The sequence below is a fragment of the Gobius niger genome (genome assembly GCF_951799975.1).
Source record: "Gobius niger genome assembly, chromosome: 19".
NCBI classification, from domain to species: domain Eukaryota; kingdom Metazoa; phylum Chordata; class Actinopteri; order Gobiiformes; family Gobiidae; genus Gobius; species Gobius niger.
In genome coordinates, this window is record NC_136870.1 from 11,778,679 (window position 1) to 11,797,720 (window position 19,042).

The 19,042-nt window shown below is 42.7% G+C and overlaps 1 protein-coding gene across 1 annotated transcript; it reads right to left on the minus strand.

The window, feature by feature from the left end:
• Nucleotides 1-13,988: 13,988 nt before the first annotated feature.
• On the minus strand, nucleotides 13,989-18,136 carry LOC306978422 (heparan sulfate glucosamine 3-O-sulfotransferase 2-like). Its single transcript, XM_079576953.1, has 2 exons — nucleotides 17,377-18,136; nucleotides 13,989-15,173 (listed from the first exon to the last, which is right to left on the minus strand). The coding sequence occupies exons 1-2, from the start codon at nucleotides 17,811-17,813 to the stop codon at nucleotides 14,555-14,557; spliced, it is 1,056 nt and encodes a 351-aa protein (XP_079433079.1). The 5' UTR covers nucleotides 17,814-18,136; the 3' UTR covers nucleotides 13,989-14,554.
• Nucleotides 18,137-19,042: the final 906 nt, after the last annotated feature.

Sequence of the window (19,042 nt, forward strand, 5' to 3'; positions counted from 1 at the left end):
GAATGGAGGAAGGAAGGAAGAAACTAAGAAAGAAAGAAAGAAAGAAAGAAAGAAAGAAAGAAAAAAAGAAAGGGAAAGACAGAAGGAAAGGAAGAAAGGAAGACAAAGAAAGGAAGAAGGAAAGGAAGAAGGAAAGGAAGAAGGAAAAGAAGAAAGAAAGACAGAAGGAAAGAAAGAAAGAAGGAAAGGGAGCCCTCAATACTGGTGTAGTTGTATTGAGGTCCTTTAGACATGAGGGATGTGTGTCATAGGGCAGAGCCTGACATTTATATGGATCTTAATATTACCATGTCCACACAGGTTAACCCACAGTAACACAGAGGTCAGTCATGTGCTGCCTCTGTTTACATACATGCTCTGAAATAACACTATTTCCAAAATATGTTTTATTGGCCTTGTAGGCAGGTCACTTAATAGCCTTAATGGCTGTTAAGTGAAATCAAATAAAAATAATAATCCATATATGTGAACATTGAGTGTTTATTGAAGACAGAGGGAATAGATAGACATTCTTTTCATTTTTGAAAGGAACCCTCAACAGACTTGCCATTCATTTGGCTCTGCTGCCATGCTGTTACCATGAGGGAACACTATCTGCATACCCTCTTTAGTGGCAACTAGCAGATATTTCTAAATGAACGAGTTAGCAACAATAACGATTACTAAATTAGTTGTCATTTATCATAAATAGTGGAGCAGACACGATTGATCGATTAGTCATTGAGTGGATTAACACTATGTTAGATTTAGATTTGGGAGATTTGGTGAAATGTTGCTTTCAACTAAACCGTTTGACATGTTTCCATTTATAGCTACAGCCTACAAAGAAATCAAATATCTAAAACATGTAAATGGTATACATAAACACATGCTATCTGTACTGTAGTGATCACACACTGCACTTAATTCATGATTTTTGAAAATAGAAAACCAATGCAGAATAATTTATAACTGAATATTTTTACATTTCCTCTTCTCACGTCTTTCTACATGAAGCTCTCGGGTCACCTGTACTCTTTTAAGCTGCTGTGCGCGGTACTGTATTTAGCAGGAGAGATTGACACTGCAGGAAGAAAAAAAACAGTCTTTCAGATCATTTACGGCAGAATACAAATCAGACACGGTTATTTATAGATGCGAAACACTCCAGCGTCTGTTTATTTGAAAAGTAAAAAAAGGCTTTTAGGTAATTTATCACGCCTGGCTTCATCGGCGCGACACCGTCAGCATCACTAATTTGTTGCTTTTATGCCAATGCTTGCTGTAGTTAAAATGCTGTTTGCTAATTATTGTTTTGGAGGAATAATAGAGGGCATGCAGGTGATGTCACAGCATAGCAACAGCACGGCAACCAAAGCCAAATGGGTGGCGATTCTACACGACTATTATTTGTATTGACACTCAGCCCAGAAAAATAACAACCAGAAAAGATCATGATTCTATTTTCCACAATACATTAAAGTGATAGTCTGAAAGTCTAAATGTTTTACACATTTTATAAAATGTGCAAAAGCAACCACCTGGTCTTGCATTTTGATGTAAAGTAAGTAATAATATATATATTATTTTCCTTCCCGGATCTCAGCAACTAATCAGTCTAGTATCCTCCCGCGTTGACCAATGAGACGAGCGTTTCCTGTGATCCAGCCTGTCAGGTCCAATCAGGAGGGAGGGGGAGGAGCTTGAGCCTAATTTTGTAAAGTAAGAAAGTGCTTTCTGGTTAAAGAGGGAAGGAATTTTGATAATTTACTTTCAAATTCCATATCTCTCCTCACTTTGCAAACGTACAGACTATAACTTTAAGTTAATGGTACTTAAAGGAAGTTATAATATACATATCATTTTTTGTAAAGTACCTCCTTCCCGGATCTCAGCAACTAATCAGAGTCTAGCATCCTCCCGCGTTGACCAATGAGACGAGCGTTTCCTGTGATCCAGCCTGTCAGGTCCAATCAGGAGGGAGGGGGAGGAGCTTGAGCCTAATTTTGTAAAGCAAGAAAGTGCTTTCTGGTTAAAGAGGGAAGGAATTTTGATAATTTACTTTCAAATTCCATATCTCTCCTCACTTTGCAAACTTACAGACTATCACTTTAAGTTAATGGCATTTATAAGACTAATCTGTACCGACCTCTCATGATGTACCATGAATGGCCCGTGAGCCTGACTTTGGACACACCCCATTCGAAAGCAACAGCAGTTTTATGCAAAAGCCAACATTAAAGGCCTCACTGGTGATTACTGTCCAGCTCCTAATTTGAAAGGGTGTGAGCTCTCAGCACATTGAGAGGAGAAAGTGCAATTAAAGTGAGGATGTGTCCAGAGCGCGTCTCCTATTTCACCGGCTACACACACAGTGTCACTGAACGCATCCCATGACGTGAGACTTTTTGTGCGCAGTGAATGAAAAACAAACTCAATAATTCAGTAGCGAGGGTGTCAATTATTTCTGTCCTACCCCGTCCAGTGATGCAGTACTTTGGTTCCTCTTTAATTGGAGATGAGAAATCCTGGGAGCCTTGAGTGCAGAGGAAGGACCAGCTTTTTAGTCGATGCAATATACATGGAGCGTGTCATGTGGGACGTTAGCAAGTGGAATTACATAACCCCGAGCGAGCGAGGAGGGGAGAAACAATGTTAGCACACGAGAAATGCACTGTGAGGACCGCTCATTATAATATCCTCGCAAAAGTCACCCATTTAAATACAGGAATTAATTTTCTCTACTTCAGAAACTGCTTACTCTTTCGTTAATTCATTCATTGACATTTCAGAAAACCCAGTCCTCTTTACGCCTCGGTCTTAATGTCCAACTTTATTGTGAGTGACTTTGCCAAAGTTGTGATTGACCAAAAGAAAAACGGGGGAAAACACTACCCTTGGCAGGTCTCAGATCAAGACTGAACGGTGCACTTGTAGTGAAATATATGCATCATTATGTGGAAAAAGATTACACCATAAAACTGGAGCCAATTTATAATATTAATAATAATGGCTTACACTTGTATTGCGCTTTACAAGGCTGTATTACCAAGTTTCTCAAAGCTACACTGTCGTCATTATTCATTCACACCACTGATATTTTGTTCATTCTGAAGAGAAAGTTTTCGATTTTCCCGCATGCCTAGAGGTGAGCTGAAGGTGAACAGGTTTGCATGTAAATTTGTGCACATGAATGTAACATCTCAATGCCATCGATCATAAATAAGCGTTGTATTGCCACCAGCAATTTTCTATCTTTCTTTCTACATTGCTGTCTGTCTAAAATAGTCCGCTCGTCCAGCAATATGTAGCATTAGGATTATGTACCAGTAGTTAAAAGTGTGATGAACATGTCATGTTTAAACGGTGACTTTAAACACAACATGTTAATAGTTGTAGTGTTGCTCATTTTTCTGGTGGTATCATTATTGTGGAGAATAACAACAGTGATATCATCATGTTAGTGGCCTATGAAGAGGCAGAAGTCAAACATGTCAACATTATCATGAGATCAATGGTAGCTCTTCTATAGCCTTCGACATGCAGGAGCTGATGCTGTGAAATGAGCCTCAGTAACAGAAGAACGACTGCAGCTTCAACAGCACATTGCAATATTCATGTTGTCATCAGTGAAAAATTTATTATGAATCTGCATTTTTAAATGCCTGATACTTCATTTATCACACAGGCCGGTGGTTCTCGTAAATGCCAGTCCATAGACTGCACATTAACTTCATTAATTCAGCTTTGGTTCTGAGGCACAGCCCAACCGGGTCAGTGGCAATGCAAAAGCTTTAGGGAACATTGGTCATTTAGAGTCTGCATAAACAAAATCTGAGGAATGGACGAAGCCTGATGGAAACCAGGATGCTCCGGAAGAATCTGCAAATAGAATATGTAAATCTATTGATTTCATGATCTTCTTTCTGTGCGAAACACAGTGGGTTTCAGAGCCACCACTTTGTAGTTAAAGTTGCACTCTGTAAGGATATGCAATGCAATGTAAGTGTACACACAGCATTTCTCAGGCTCGGTTGGTTCAACCTTCTTATGAAGCCGGCTTTAATGTTACATCTTGGCAGTTACATCATGGCAGTACAAGCTGAAGGGAAAGTCAAACATGTGTTTTTAAAAAAAGTAGCATTTCATTGGTTGTAAATATTATGAACTTACCATTAAGGATAGTGAAGACACTGAGCCTTGCCGGAGGTTTTCATGTATTGGTTTTATATTAGCACGTTATCAAATCTCACATACATGTACTGCATGGGAGTTGGGCACAAACCACCACTTTAAAACAATACACACAAGAGCAGCTGCCGCTGGCCAATTAGAAACTGCATGTGTACAGCATTTGGTGATAATGCAAACAGACAAATGGATGATATGTATGTGGCGACAGTAATACTGGTTTGTTCTGTGGATGTAAATGAGGCAGGAGGCTGGTCGGCGCTCTCCCCAGTCGGAGTCTCTCAGATTGGGTGTCAGATGCTGGAGACAGCTGCACTCATCACGCCTTTTATGAATACATTACCTTTTATGTTGATCCAAACACTAATTTATCTTCCTTGGCAAAACCTAAAGGGACACATATTCACTCACGGCATCCAGGAAACCAATAAATAAATAAATGGAAAATTACAATTTCAGCATTAAATTACAAATACTACAATTATTACCATCATTTGTGTTTACTTGTTTGCTATTAAAGGACATATAAAGTCTACTTCAAATAAATAATACCTTTTTGTAAACAGAATTCACTATTCGTTAGGGGGACTTTCTCATTTAAGTCCAGTTGTTTTGTTTTGATTTCTACAAGATTGTATTTTATGTCTTTGAGAGTCTAGAAGTGCACAATATATGTGCTTTGATGTATTAATCTCCCCAACTGTTCCAGTGTAGCCTACACTTGTTTTGTTTTTCACTATCCCAAATAAAACCACTCTCCAACGGTTGTAAATCCATATTCAGACACATCAGGCTGCAGCTTACTGTAGTTGCACTGTTCTGCAGTTGTTGTGTTGGATTGTTCTTTGTTTCATAAATATGCTCTGTTATGCTGCTCACCCACAAGAGTTTTCCCACCAAGGCACGATAAAAGTAAAGTTGATCTTATCTTGCGTTTATCCTGTTCATCCATGTTTGCGGCTGGCAATTTCTCCAACCTTGTGCTGATGTTCTTGTGTCCATGTGCAGAGAGAAGTGTAAGAAATATCAAAGTGTGTTATTTGCCTCCATGAAACTAACACAACATCAAAGCCGTCTCTTTTCTGTTTCTCTTCCCCTAGAGCTGGAAAACCTATACCAACATTTTTTTTTTGTACCTCCCAAGCCGCTAATGATACAAGCTCCGATAATCATGCCAACAGAAATTTCAAGAGCTGAAGAAGAGACAGAGTTTGGACCGGTGATTGACATCCGATGCATGTTTTTTTTCCCTCCCTTTATTATTCCTGTGATGTTCGTCCAGACGCGTTGATGCCAGAAAAACACTATGGCCCTCGCACTTTGGCTGATGCAGCAATCTGGTGGTATGCGGTGCGCCGACTGCCAACCACCACCTGGCTGCAAAAAAGCATAATCGAGTGGTCCGTCAATCACGCGGGTGTGGGATGAGTGAGAGGCAGCGTGGTAGCAGACATGTTGGGCTTGAAGGAATCATGTCCAAGTGCTGACACCTCGCACCTCACAGCCTGATGAGTGGATGCTGCCTATAGGAAGGGGGGGGGGGGGGGGGAGATCCCGGACAGACAAGAGGCAGCTGGTACGATGAGAACAGCGTGCTAAGAAAGTACGAGGTCTGCAGTATCGAGAAAGTTAGAGATGAAGCACCAGGCAGTGTGGTACTTTTGGACTTTCATCCTTGTCACATTGGATTAGTCTTATAAACTGTGAGCTTTAAGGGGATTTCGGTGATCCCTGAGTCAGGCCTTGGGGAGGGAGTGATACTCGCTGTGAGTCCTGTACACAATGCAATAAGGCCAGTTTCTTATCAATTCAATCACATAAAACACACAGAGAAATTGAAATGGTATTACCTTTAAACTCTTGGCGCAAATGAATTCAATGAAATCTCTAATGGGCTGAGGCTCTTACTCTCCTCAGTTGGTGAAGAAAGCAAAGAAGCTGGTGCCCTTTCTTGACCAGTGATGTAATGTTTGTGGACTAGGATGGGTTCCTGGTTATGTGTATACCCAGGAACTTGGATTGGTCACCCTCTCAGGTGCACCGTTGATTGTGAAAGGAGTACGATGGATGCACACTCTCTGAAAGTCCACAACAATCTCCTTTGTCTTCCCCACATTTAGAGAGAGATTATGTGTGCGCCGCTTGTCCAGGCTGCTCACCTCACTCTGTTGTTGAATAGACCCACCGCTGTTGTATCATCTGTGAACTCAATGAAAAAGTTTGAGCTGTGCATTGGGACAGCAGAGTGAACAGGAGGGGGCCCAGCACGCAACCTTGGGGGACGCCCGTGTTCAGTGTGATGATGCTGGAGGGCTGCTGATGTATACTGCCTGGTGGTCTTTTCCCCGTGAGGAAGCCGTGAGCCCCAGGTGGATCAGTTCGTGTATGAGCTGCTGCGGGACAATGGAGCCCATGGCCCACAGGAAATAGTCGTTTAACTATTCTTCCTGAGAACCAGTCAGGAAAGTAAGAAGGGGATACAACCCACTCTACTCTCTGTGCAACTGTTAAAGAGGGCAGGTTGTCTTGATTGGAGGATTGGTGGTTGGAATCTCTGTCGTTGGCTCTGTCGTTGTGTCCTTGGGCAAGACACTTCACCCACCTGTGTCTGCATACACTGGTGTATGAATGAAGGAAATGAGAGTGTGAATAGGTGACTGGTTCCTTGATGTAAAGCGCTTTGAGTGCCTAAAGCAAGTAGAAAGGCGCTCTATAAATGTGACCATTTATCATACAATGATAACAGGGAGGTTGAATGTTTGAATCCCAGCTCCTGCAGTTGCATGCTTTTGTTGTGTCAATAGGCATGCCACTTCACCCACCTATCATAGCATATTCCTAATTTCTTATTATTAATGCATAAATGTCGTAAAACTGATATAGGCCCCATATTAAACTATACGGTATGTTTTGTGATCAGTTCCATTGCTCTTTTTTGTAGCCATTGGTCATAGAAAAGAGAAGTCATTGAATTACAGAAACCAATAAAATGTGTGCTGTATCAAATCTTTGGGTTATATTTACTCCACATCAAGTTTTATCACTTAACCTCTCAACTCGATTTCCCAGTAAAGAGCATCCTTTTGCACGTCTAATCTTGGAAAGTGTTTATCACAGCCACAGGTTTTTGCACCCTGGGGCCAAAACTGTTGCATTTGTCACCAGATTTTGGCAACAGAAAGACTCCAGTGCTGAGACACACCATCCTGTGTCATTCACATCTCACGTCTGGTCCTTTTTCCATTCCAGTTTAACTTCTTCTTTCTATTTCCACTGTATAAATTTAGAAAAGAAACCCTCAAAGTTTTTGTGCTTAATTGTATAAAAAGCAATAAGAGCAGCGGACTGTTTCTGAGGTACTTCCAGTGATATGGTTTGGTTTAGTTCGAAATGTGAGATTGTTATCTAGCTTTGGACGTGAAGCTGTAATGAGGACACATCTCCCTGGCTGACTCTCTCCTCTCTGATCACTCCACTGGACTCTCCGCACACTGAAAACGCTCACACACAATCATTTTGGGACCCGTTTACAAAATCAAAAGCCTCCAACATCCTCTAGTTTAGCATTTTATGTGTGTTAGTATTTTAGTTGGGGTTCGGTCACGAGCCAGTGCACTATTTGTAGGAGTCCCAAGCCTGGACAAACGCATCGGGCTGCTGTGTAAAATAAAGACAATCATATTGGTGCACACTAGAGACGTGATTCTGCTGTCCAGTTGTCTTTTTATACAGTGATTTATGTCCCTTCCCTCATCTCTGTGTACCCAAGAAAGAAAAAAAAAACTTAAGTAAATGATAAATTGTTCTAATAAAACTCCTTGGCTAATTGCTCACTTAGTCCCACTGGTCTGTGACGTGCGCTGGAGCAGCCTCTGAGAGAGTGCCACAGTTGTCAGCACTTCATTTTAATTTGGCTGCGGAGCCACTGGGACATCCTGTCGACTGCGCGGCTTAAACTATTCTGAAGCATTAGGACGGAGGAGAGAGGAGGACTGTGCCTCTGCAGTGTCAGCTACTGTCTCCTCCCAGACCCATTCTGTAGCGCAATCCTTATGTGAACCTGCCGCCATTCAGCAAAAATACTCCAGATCTACTCTTCCGAAGGGTATGTCTGATCAAATTGGGGGAATGGTGTTGCAAGATACTCGCAATAGGTTTCTATGTTTTATTTAAAAAAAAAAAAAAAAAGAGCTGCTAACCCTGACATTTTCGTGTTGCATCTGGAAGAGGGTGGGATGACGATGACAATGTAAGCAGTGGAAATGAGAAGACATAATGAGGCAAATATAAGGAAACACAAGTCATTTCCGTGTGGATAAATTGGTCGATGTGATTTTAATTTGATTCGGTAACAATAGTGGGCACAGCATTGAAATGACTAATGGCTTCGGAGCTTTTACAGAAGTCTGACCACGTGCTGTACTTCATAGTATTATAAAACGAAACCATATAAAAAGTAAAGTTAAAGCTTTCACTGCTGTGTCCTAACTGTTTCATTATTTCCCCTTCTTTATTCGCTGAAGTTTCATGCTGAAAAACTGATCTCAAGACAGTTTATGTAAATGATGCTTGAAAGAACATGGCAAAGACTCTGTCCATTTGGAACTGAACACGTTTGGACTTAATCCAAACGATGACTTGGACATCATCGAGAAGTGGAATCTGTTTTGACACTGTAATAACTTGATTACAACACATTCCCAACATTTATAGCGGGCAGAGGCCTGTGCAATATGTATGTCTATGCCCCTGGATAAGTAATAATATAAAAACCATAGGCTCTTAAATGTCATCTGAACACAGCAGAGAGTGAAGTCACATTTGCTCATTTGCAACCACTTCACGTTGAGACATTACATTGGTTATATAATACATATGAATAATAATCTGACATTCATGCTATGGCACAGGACCGCAGCATCCTCTCGTCAGTACACAGGAAGAGTGAGGATAATGTTGTTAATGCAGAGGCACGGCTGCTCACCGGGGAAATAAGGGAATATTTGGGCCGATAGCAGCGCGGATATGTAAAAGGACTCGCTGTACTCACACAAGTGGAAAAGTTCTTTCGGTCTTTGGGGAATGTGCGCCGTCGACACCTTTTTGGGTTAAAGTTCTGCTCAGAGCAATTCTGCCGCATTATGTTTTCAACCCGGGAGTTGTACAGCAGGTTCTTATGGTTTTCAGACTTCTTTTACTAATTTCTATTTTATTTGGCGGCTGCCTGATACTAAAAACATATCAATTTCTTATGTATTAAAATTACGCACTCATACACTAAAAAATGCATTAAAGTAGATATAAACAAATTGCTGTAAGTGTTAAGACGATAAATATAAACATGATAAGAGAATATGTCCAAAAAACATAGACTACATTGGGGCTGAACAGTCTTAAAGGAATAGGCCACCGTTTTTACATACTGAGATATGTTCTTACCTTAGCTTTGACGAGTTCTTTAGGACCTGTCTGGTCTTCACCCGTGCCTTCAGTCACGTAAACACAGCGTAGACGGCGTTAGCATTTAGCCTCTCCCTCTCTCCACTATAGCTCCAAAACAGGTCAAGATAGAAGCTACCAAGCTCTTCCACGTTTTCCCTATTTAAATATGGTTACGTGAAGTGTTGCGTGAAATCCGCCCAGTAATCTTCACTTTACTGTGCGGATGCCAAACTACTCCTGGTATTACTACGCCTTACAATATAGTTCCCCCTTTTATCCGCTTAGAAAATCCACATTGTTTAATTTTGTGTAATTATACTTTGTAGTGGAACACTTCACGTAACCATATTTAAATAGGGAAAACGTGGAAGAGCTTGGTAGCTTCTATCTTGACCTGTTTTGGAGCTATAGTGGAGAGGGGGAGAGGCTAAATGCTAACGCCGTCTGCGCTGTGTTTACGTGACTGAAGGCACGGGTGAAGATCAGACAGGTCCTAAAGAACTCGTCAAAGCTAAGGTAAGAACATATCTCAGTATGTAAAAACGGTGGCCTGTTCCTTTAACAGGGTTAGGAGTATATACTGTGGGAGGAAAAAGTATGTGAACCCTTACAGTAAATTTCTGCCTCAGTTGGTTATAAAATGTGGCCTGATCTTTATTAAAATCCCAAGAATAATTAAACAGTGTCTGCTTAAACTAATACCCTTCAAACAATTACATTTTATTGGCCATAAACATTCACAAGAGAAATTCCAAAGGGTTCACAAACTTTTTCCTCCCACTGTAAAATGAAATCATGAAAGGCGTATAATGAAAAATGTAATGGATTTAATTAAATCATGAGTTATTGATTAGAACTTCAAAACAAATGGATTTTAAAAGAAGATTAAAGGGGCTCTTTTTTTGAAATATTGATGTAGTCAATGCATAAATGTGCAGGACGAGATCAGAACGTAGTGCGGTCACGTATTGTCAGAGTTACCAGAGCACTCTCATTAAACACCAGGAGATCCTCCAAAATACTTCCAGGACCCTTTACCCTGAGAAACTGAAAGATGGGCAATGAGCAGAAGATAACATGTGAAGTGCTCATTCTTCATTCTTTTGCAGGTGGAGAGCAAACGGAGCACAAGAACTGGTGAATGTGCTTCTGCCTGTGCATCTCACAAACAGTCAGAAAGCTTCCCCGTCTTCCCGGCTTATGCATAACAGCTGCCACATTCTACATTACTTCAGCGCACCGTATTGAACGATCAGAACTCGGAGATTAGACACATGATTGAGAATAAATATGCCATTCAGGTAACACGATTTGGCCTGATTGTTTTCACTAAATGACATATATTCACTTGACCCTGTGACCCCACTCTCTCAGCAGAGGAGCAAAAGACAAACCGGAGCAATAGTCACACTCGTGTCCTTGTTCCTCAGCAAAGCATGAAAAGCTGAAAACCAGGGCTATTCAACTTTGTGGGGGCCAGATTTGTGGGGCCGGCCATTCATTTCACAAAATACCACCGTTCACTAGTGTAACGCTTTTTACACCACACTTAATATCCACTGGTCTGCTTTGCTTTCTGACCAAGTAAACGCGCTATAAAAATATAAAATACAACCGCTTTTGCCAATTCTGTAATCCTCTGACTGTATACATCATTTTCTCATTTTAGTTTACTTAACTAGTCATATTTGAGTAACTTTGATTAAAATAATAGATTTTTTGTGAGCACTCATAATTCTTGAGTAAGTGAACTTGTTTACCATAGTAGCCTGTGATGCCGCATGTTCACCTAAATGTCCTTATAAGCTAATACAAGTTTGCTGCTTTAAAAAATAATGCTATTTAGGGGAAGTGACCGGCCACTCTCCACCTTAATCACCAAGATGCTCACACTAGTTTCAACAAATACCAATTAGTTCTAACAAGCCCCTCATTAACCGCAGCGCAAATAGGTCGCGTCATCGTCCGCAGAAAACGCGCCGGATTTAGCGATGTGCATGCCCCTTGGAGGATTCTTCCTACTTGAAAAAAAGCCAAGAAACTGGGAAAGGGAAAAAGGAGAGGAGTTTTGACCTGGAAGCAATCTCCTGAGGGCCGTTCAGTAGCCGGATTCTAATCAAACTGGCTGGGGCTCGGTACAGGGGGGGATCGCTCCACTCAGCCCTGCAGCCTAATTAGGACCCATGTGTACCGGCGCCGACAGGCTGCCTCTCACCGTGACGTACGCGCCGCAGCCGCTCACCTGTGTGCGGCCTACGGTGTGTGTGTGTTGTGTGTGTGTGGTTGTGCGCGCACGCTGCCCAATGAGCGGGAGCGAGGGAATAAGCAGGTGCTGGTGCGGTGACAGGAAGGGGCAGAGCGAGGCGAGGTGCCCGTACGCCCCCACCCGGAGGTCGCAGCGGTTTAATGAACAAGAAGAAGAGAGTGGAACGAGGCTGCGGGAGGAAGAGCAGACGTCTGGGCTGAGGTGGAGATGGGCCTTATGAGACTCGCACCATTTACAGACAAATTGGCGACAGAAATGAGGCAAAAGTTTATGACTTTTAAGACAAAAAAATCGAAGATAGCCTGCTTTAAGTCTGCAAGAACTTACTACAACACAACTAGTTATACCTAGTCTCAGTTTGTTTCTCAGTTAATGATTGCGCGCATACACCTATCACACCGGCCAGGAGAGTAGTTGGAGACTTGGGCTGCAGCTGGTCTCCGAGACGTCCCCTGGAGATTTCAGCTGAGTCTCTGAAAAGTCTCCGAGAGGTCTACGCGGTCTCAAGCAGTTGTGCCAAACACTATTTATTCTCCCCAACCTGTGAGACGTTTCTGTGACGTCCCTGCAATGTCTCCAAAGAGGTCTCCACTGAAATCGAACACGTTTGTTTCCACCGAGACTACCTGGAGACTCGCCTTATCTCCAGGGGACGTCTCTGAGACATCTCCGTGACCGGCGGCAACTCGAGTCTCCAACTTGTCTTGCCAGGCCGGTGAGACAGGCCCTTAAGTGAGTTGTTTACCTCCAACCAGGTCTTTGTTTCTAAAAATATCCTGAGCTGAATGACTTTAGTATCTGTGCGTAGTTACTTCCTACCATGGCTTTCTATATTCTGATGTCAAACCCAGGCAGCGTCAGATGAGGTAGATAAAAGTATAGACTTGAGAGCTATGCAGATCAGACAGGAGCAGCGTGTCCTACATCTGACTGCGGTTATTAATGATGTGATGGAGTAAAGAACAGCTCCCGCGGGTCACAGCGTACTCTCTATTATTGGTGAAGACTTGCAAACGCTGAGTCAGTGTGTTGGTGAACTCTGGCAACTCGATCAGCCCGAACTTTATTTGTTTACATCTGAGCACAACTAAATTTGCTGATGTGGATTCGGTTTATTTACTGTGTCGCGAGTCTGTGAGGGCACTTCTTGAGGAAAAGTGCAGATTGAAAGGAGCGTTGACTAGTAACTACATACTGTATTATAGGACAGCATGATATGATTTGATAAATTTAAACAAAAAATGTAAGCAATGTGTTTTTTTCGTCAAATTGTGTCAAACAAAATGGTTATAGTTCCTCCCATACTTTAATATAAACTTCACGTGAGGAACCGATGCCGTCTATTGTAAGAAAACTTAATTTTGGGGAAAATGTTGTGTATTACAAAACTATTGTGCTTTATCTTTGGTTTATCATTTCATATAAAGGCAGAACAATTCTGAGTATAAACTGCTTCCTCACCTTTCGATCTGAACATTTGTGGTATTGCACAAAGTGAAGCAGTTGCTTTAGCATTCAGCGCTCGCTTCCAAATGCCGAAGTTTTGACTGCAATCATGTGACACAGTTGTCCCAGAATGTGTTTGATAACCTGCCACCGCGCGCCGTTCCCTCCTTTGTCTTTGAATGTGTGATTGAAATTCCTCACACCTACATCCACTCATCCACCTACAGCCAGCAGCTCCGCTCACAACACACTCCACAGAAGGCAATGCAAACTCAAAGGGGATTTTTTTGACTGGCAAAATCCAAACTCAAATCCAAAAATCATAATGAAATGGCACACACACACAGCAGCTAACAAAGCTCTGACTGTAGGCCAACTTTGCAATAACGATGCAAATCGTGACCTGTGGTTCATAAAAACAGTGGATTCAATAATATGGAGAATAATGGTTTGTTATTTCATACTATTATGAAATTTATGTATTTTCCATTCTGATCATACTTTTTTAAAAGCTGTTTTTGTGACCAGTCACAACTCTTTCAAGATGAGTTGCTGACACTGACATTTGGACATTTTACAGGGTTGGGCCTTTTCATTGTGAATGTTTTCAAAAATAAAATTTCCAAAAAGGACAAAATACTCCTTGAACAAGTTGTTAGTTGTGCTTCTGTTTAATGGCAGTAATTATTAAGCATTACTGTGGACTGTAACCAAAATGAACAGTGTGGACAGTCCACAGAGCAGTGCAGTGCTCGAGTGCATATAGCTTCATGCTTTAGTGATGTGGACCTATAGAAGTGATACTCGGTTCATCGTCAGTATGGCTTTGCATTTCAGATCGCCCTGGCAGCACACAGTGCGCAGCTTAATGCTGCGCTCCCTCCAGACTTCACTGACATTTCCAAGGTCTTGCGTTCAAACCCAGCCTTGATTAGTGCAGCAGGTTTTTAAGAGGAACTAATCCCACTAGTCCCTGTGAAATTCCCTTTTTATACAGAAACCAGTCAGCAAATAGAGCCCCATGTCAGCAGAAACAGACAGCGGAAGAGAGAAATATTAAGATGTTGAAGCTGAATTGATGGCTCTATTTAGCCACACAGCGGCTGCTGATGCTGACCATAACTGACCAGTCTCCTCTGTCACTGGTCTCAAACAATAACGGCTGCAAAGTGCTGAGAACTAGCTTTTCTCTGTTCACCAACATTTACTGTGCCCTTCAATTTAAAACGCTCACTCCCACTTAAAATCGTGCCCCACCATTTCATAGAAGCGGATGTTGTATGGCCTGTAGAAGTCTCGCAGTTGCTCGATGGCGTCTCTGTCGATCTGGACGTGAGTTCTGCCCTTAGATTTGCCCAAGCAGCGCGGGGAGCCGCTGCTCTCCGGCTTCTTAAGACAGGGGAAGCCTTTGGTGCGGTTAAAGTAAAAGTGTTTGTCACTCACAATACGCTTCAGACCCAAGAAGTCCTGCACCCTCTCCAGTTCCCCTGCTGGGTCTGTGATAAGCCGTTCTCCACTCACAAAGTGGATCTGAGCCAGAGGGAAGTAGCGCAGCCAATTGTCCAGGTGCAGCGCGTACAGGCCAATGCGGATGGCGTTCCAGGAAGTGTCCACTGTTCCCAGAGTCTGGTTCCTGAAGGCCAGCTCCTGGAAGCTGGGTAGGTCTGGAGTTTTGGTTAAAGTCTGGGTGTAGTCGGATATTGCACGAGTGACGGGGTCCCGCACCACCACGATGAGCCGAGTGTCCCGGGACATGGCGGAGATCCTCTGAGGAGTCTCTTTGGTCACAAAGTAACTGGGTGTCTTCTCCATGGTGATCTGCGACTCCAGAGTGCGCGGCATCAGACCCCTGAGGGAGACAGGACAGTCGCACAGCTTATACAGTTCAGTTCGATAGATTCACAGAACATCATGTGCTCTATATATATGCAGCCTATATAGGGCAGGATTACATTGGTGAGAATGTAAGACATTCTGAGCTCCAGTTGTGAGGATGTAAAAGATAATAGGAGAAGAGGAGGTGGTGGTAGTGGTCCGGTGTCACTGGAGACTTGTGCGAGACAGCTCCTTTCGGTTCAGGATAATAAATCACCATGAATACAAACATGACTCTGAAAGTAGGCCACTGTGGTCTTCAGCGACACTGGACCAGCCCGGCCACAGAAATAACTTTAAATGTTGACAAAACCAATTTAGAAGAGGGTCACAACGGAGAGACACAAGGCCTTGTTTTAGGGCCTTGTGTTTCTTTATGTAATTAGGGCATTTGGATTTAGAGGCACAAAAGCATAAAATGACACTTTGAACTCTTACAGGCTGCAAAGAAAATGTAATGAATAATGTAAATAAAGTTGAGCACCTGGAAAACCTTTACTTTTGATTGAAAATAACCTTCATCTTATCTTTTTACTTTTAGTTGTCATGCTGCGACGCTAATTGAGGCGTTTTGGGGACACGGCTGACAGGTTTATGATGGAGCTGAGAGGTAAACACTGTATTTTCCAGTACATTTCGAGGAGCCGGGAGTGACCTTTAGTGGGCGCTCTGACAGCTGACACTCTTGAGGTTAATAGGCCCTAGCTCGCCCCACACACTTGCACTGATAAAAGGCTGAGGCTGAGGAGGCCAATTAGAGCCATACAAGCACCATTACTGGGGCTCTCGGATACTTCTGTGTTGTGGTGGGTATTGTATATCGGCTGCCACTCATTAACATGGCATTGTGCGCAAGCAACTGTGTGAGAATAGTTCCTTCAGTGTTTGAAAGGCCAAGAAAATACTGGAACAAGAGTAGTTTGTGTGGAAACAAACCTGAAGTGAGGGGGAATTAAACAATCAGGTGGATTTGTTCACACAATGTTTCAGTGTTTTTTTGGGTGCTGGTCTTCATATCATTCAAATCTTACAAATTCACTGCGCAGTTTGTTTCAAAAACACAAGCCCGGTTGTAAATAACAACTGCTCTGGGGCCTGGCAGCTGTGTATCCCTCCACACTGTTCGCCGCCACTGCCTCCCATGGGCTTCCAAATTTTGTTTCTCTCACATGTGATGAACTGCCCGGCACGAAAAGGCACTTCCACTCAACAGAACTCGCGATTCGATATGAGGAAATATGTTGGTGCATGTGAAAGCCAGAGTATATGAGAAGATGGTGGTCCTGCAGTGGGCTCAGGGGGGGCTGATTCAGACGGCTCAGCGGGGGGGCAGACAGCGGTTTGTCAGCTCCTCGCTGAAAACTCCACTCCCCTCCGTTTGTCCGCCTTTCATTAAATACATTAGAAATCGCAGTCGTGATCAAAGCACTATCACAGAAAAACACGCATCAGAAATCAAGTGAGCAATGCTTTGGGCAGTGTCCAACCCCGGGTTTCATCAAAATATGTTAATTATGACACAAAATGGAGTGAGAAGGCACTCTTATGTAATTGTGCAAAACAGCCAGAGTCCAGTGTGCTTCCCAACCACTTACAAATGTTATTTTTCTATTCATTGACATTTGAACCATTGTTTTTGGAATGGCGCATTGCCACAAATTAAGGAGCAATCCAAATGAATGAATACATAGCTGTTATTGTAGTACAGTGTTGTTGTTTTAATTCATGTTACTGTTTTCATTGGTTAATATTTGAGAACATTTGATCGCATACAACATATGGTCTATTATGTACTGTATTATAAACTTTCCCACACAGGCTACTGTAAAACATGTGGACCTTGACTAATTTGAAGTTACTTTGTATGAATAAAACAGAAAAAAGAAAAATGTGCATAACCTACAATACTGTTTTAAGAAATAGATGGATGAATGAAGAAATGGCAATGCCTGATATGAACCAAACTGCCTTACTTGATATTTTCTTGTACTTACATGAGCTGTTAAGAACTCAGACTGCTCTATATAAATAGCAATTTAGTTTAAGGGCTCAATAACTCTTGGTGCATCCCTTTAACAAACCAAAAACTGTTAGATAACCTTCTGTAGTTAGTCGTGCACTTTACATTGATTACTCACCAACAGATCAACAGAAGAAAGAATAAGTGACGCTCTCACCTGTACCACTCCAGTCCTCTGTCATAGTTCCTGTCAAAGAAGTGCGTCTCCGTCCCAGCCGCGCGCACGTCCGGGTGGATCCTTATAAACTCCAGAACCGCCCTGGTCCCCCCCTTCTTCACCCCCACGATGATGGCTTTTGGCAACTTTTTATTCCCCAACTTCATGCTGCCCAGCGGCGGGCTCGGGGTGTCGTTCCTGGCCGCGTGGAGGCGCGCTGGACGGGGTCTGTGCGCCTCCTCCGCCGCGGTTCTCGGTCCTTTGGTCTGGAGCAGGCAGCATGGAGTTGGACCGAGCGACTTCTGCACGAAGCTCTCCTCGGGGAACAGGACACAGTAGCACACGTACGTGAAGAAGATGGACAGGAAACACAGGGATGTCCTCGTGAGCCGGTGCGAGAAGGGGGCGAGTCGAGCGAAGAGGAGCGCCCATGCCATGTCTTAAAAGGCATGATTCTCAGCGTCTACTTAGTCATCCCACAGGACCGTGATTATCCTCTGAAAACCAGTGGAGAAGAACAACTTTCCCCCTCTCTCTCTCTGCCGACTCCCACCTTCAGCCACTTCTTGCCCAGCGGCTCCCGTGCGCTCCGGTGGTGTCATCCTCCTCGCGCAGTGTGAGGGGCATCGCTTTTTTTTTTTTTTTTTTTTGGAGCGGCGCGCGCTTGTAAGTCGCGCTTTGGAAAACTTGAGCGGACTGTCAGCTCGGAGCGCGCGGCGGCTGCAAAAAGCCTTCAGCGAGGTGACGTCACGGTCCATGAACTATGCCAGTACTTCACAAAAATACACGAGTTTGCCAGCGATTACAATTTAGACTTCGTGCGTCCAAGACTTGTATCACTTCCACCTTATAGTGGGTAAAACAGCAGAAGAATGGCTGGTGCACAGAAATAAACTGACAATGATAAACCATGAGATATGAACAAATCTGTGCATTTAATAGTGTTATGTTTAACCTCTTAACCGAGGAGCACATGTTCTCCTGGTTGGCTTTACCCAAATCTAAAGTCTTCCGGAAAAAGTGTCAAAAATAGAGACAGAACTGAGGCGTGAACGAAGACGAAAAGGCAACCGGGCAAGGAAAAATATCCGTTAAGATTTGTTTTGTAGGTCTTAGCTTTCAAATGAGACGTTACACTGGCCTGTAGGCTGTAAGCAGTGTTGGGGTAACGTATTACAAAAGTAGTTACTAAAATATATAACTTTTTTTCAGTAACTAAGGCATATAACATATTACTCAAGCAAACTATGGGAATATATTAGTCATTACAATTCAAGTAACTCGAGTTACAAGTGCAAGTATGAACAAAAAAATGCCCCCAAATGAAATGCAGCACCAAATAACTGAAAGTTGGTGTGTAGGTTACGTGCACCTAACATCAAAACAAAACACGAGCGCACTTTTGGTCGGTGGCTTTACTATTTTCAGTTTTCAAAAGTAACTCAGAAGTAACTCAAAGTAGTAGTTACATTTTTAACATGGTAACTACTAATATTGAACATATTACAATTTTAAAGTAACTTTCCCAACACTGGCTGTAAGCTTTTGGATTTGGGTAAAGCTGAACTGGAGAAAATGCAAAGGTTAAGGCGGGGGTTAAGGGGTTAAGCCTTTAATGTGAAACACTGTTATTTCACATCAAAGTATCGGGACACTGCAAGATGAC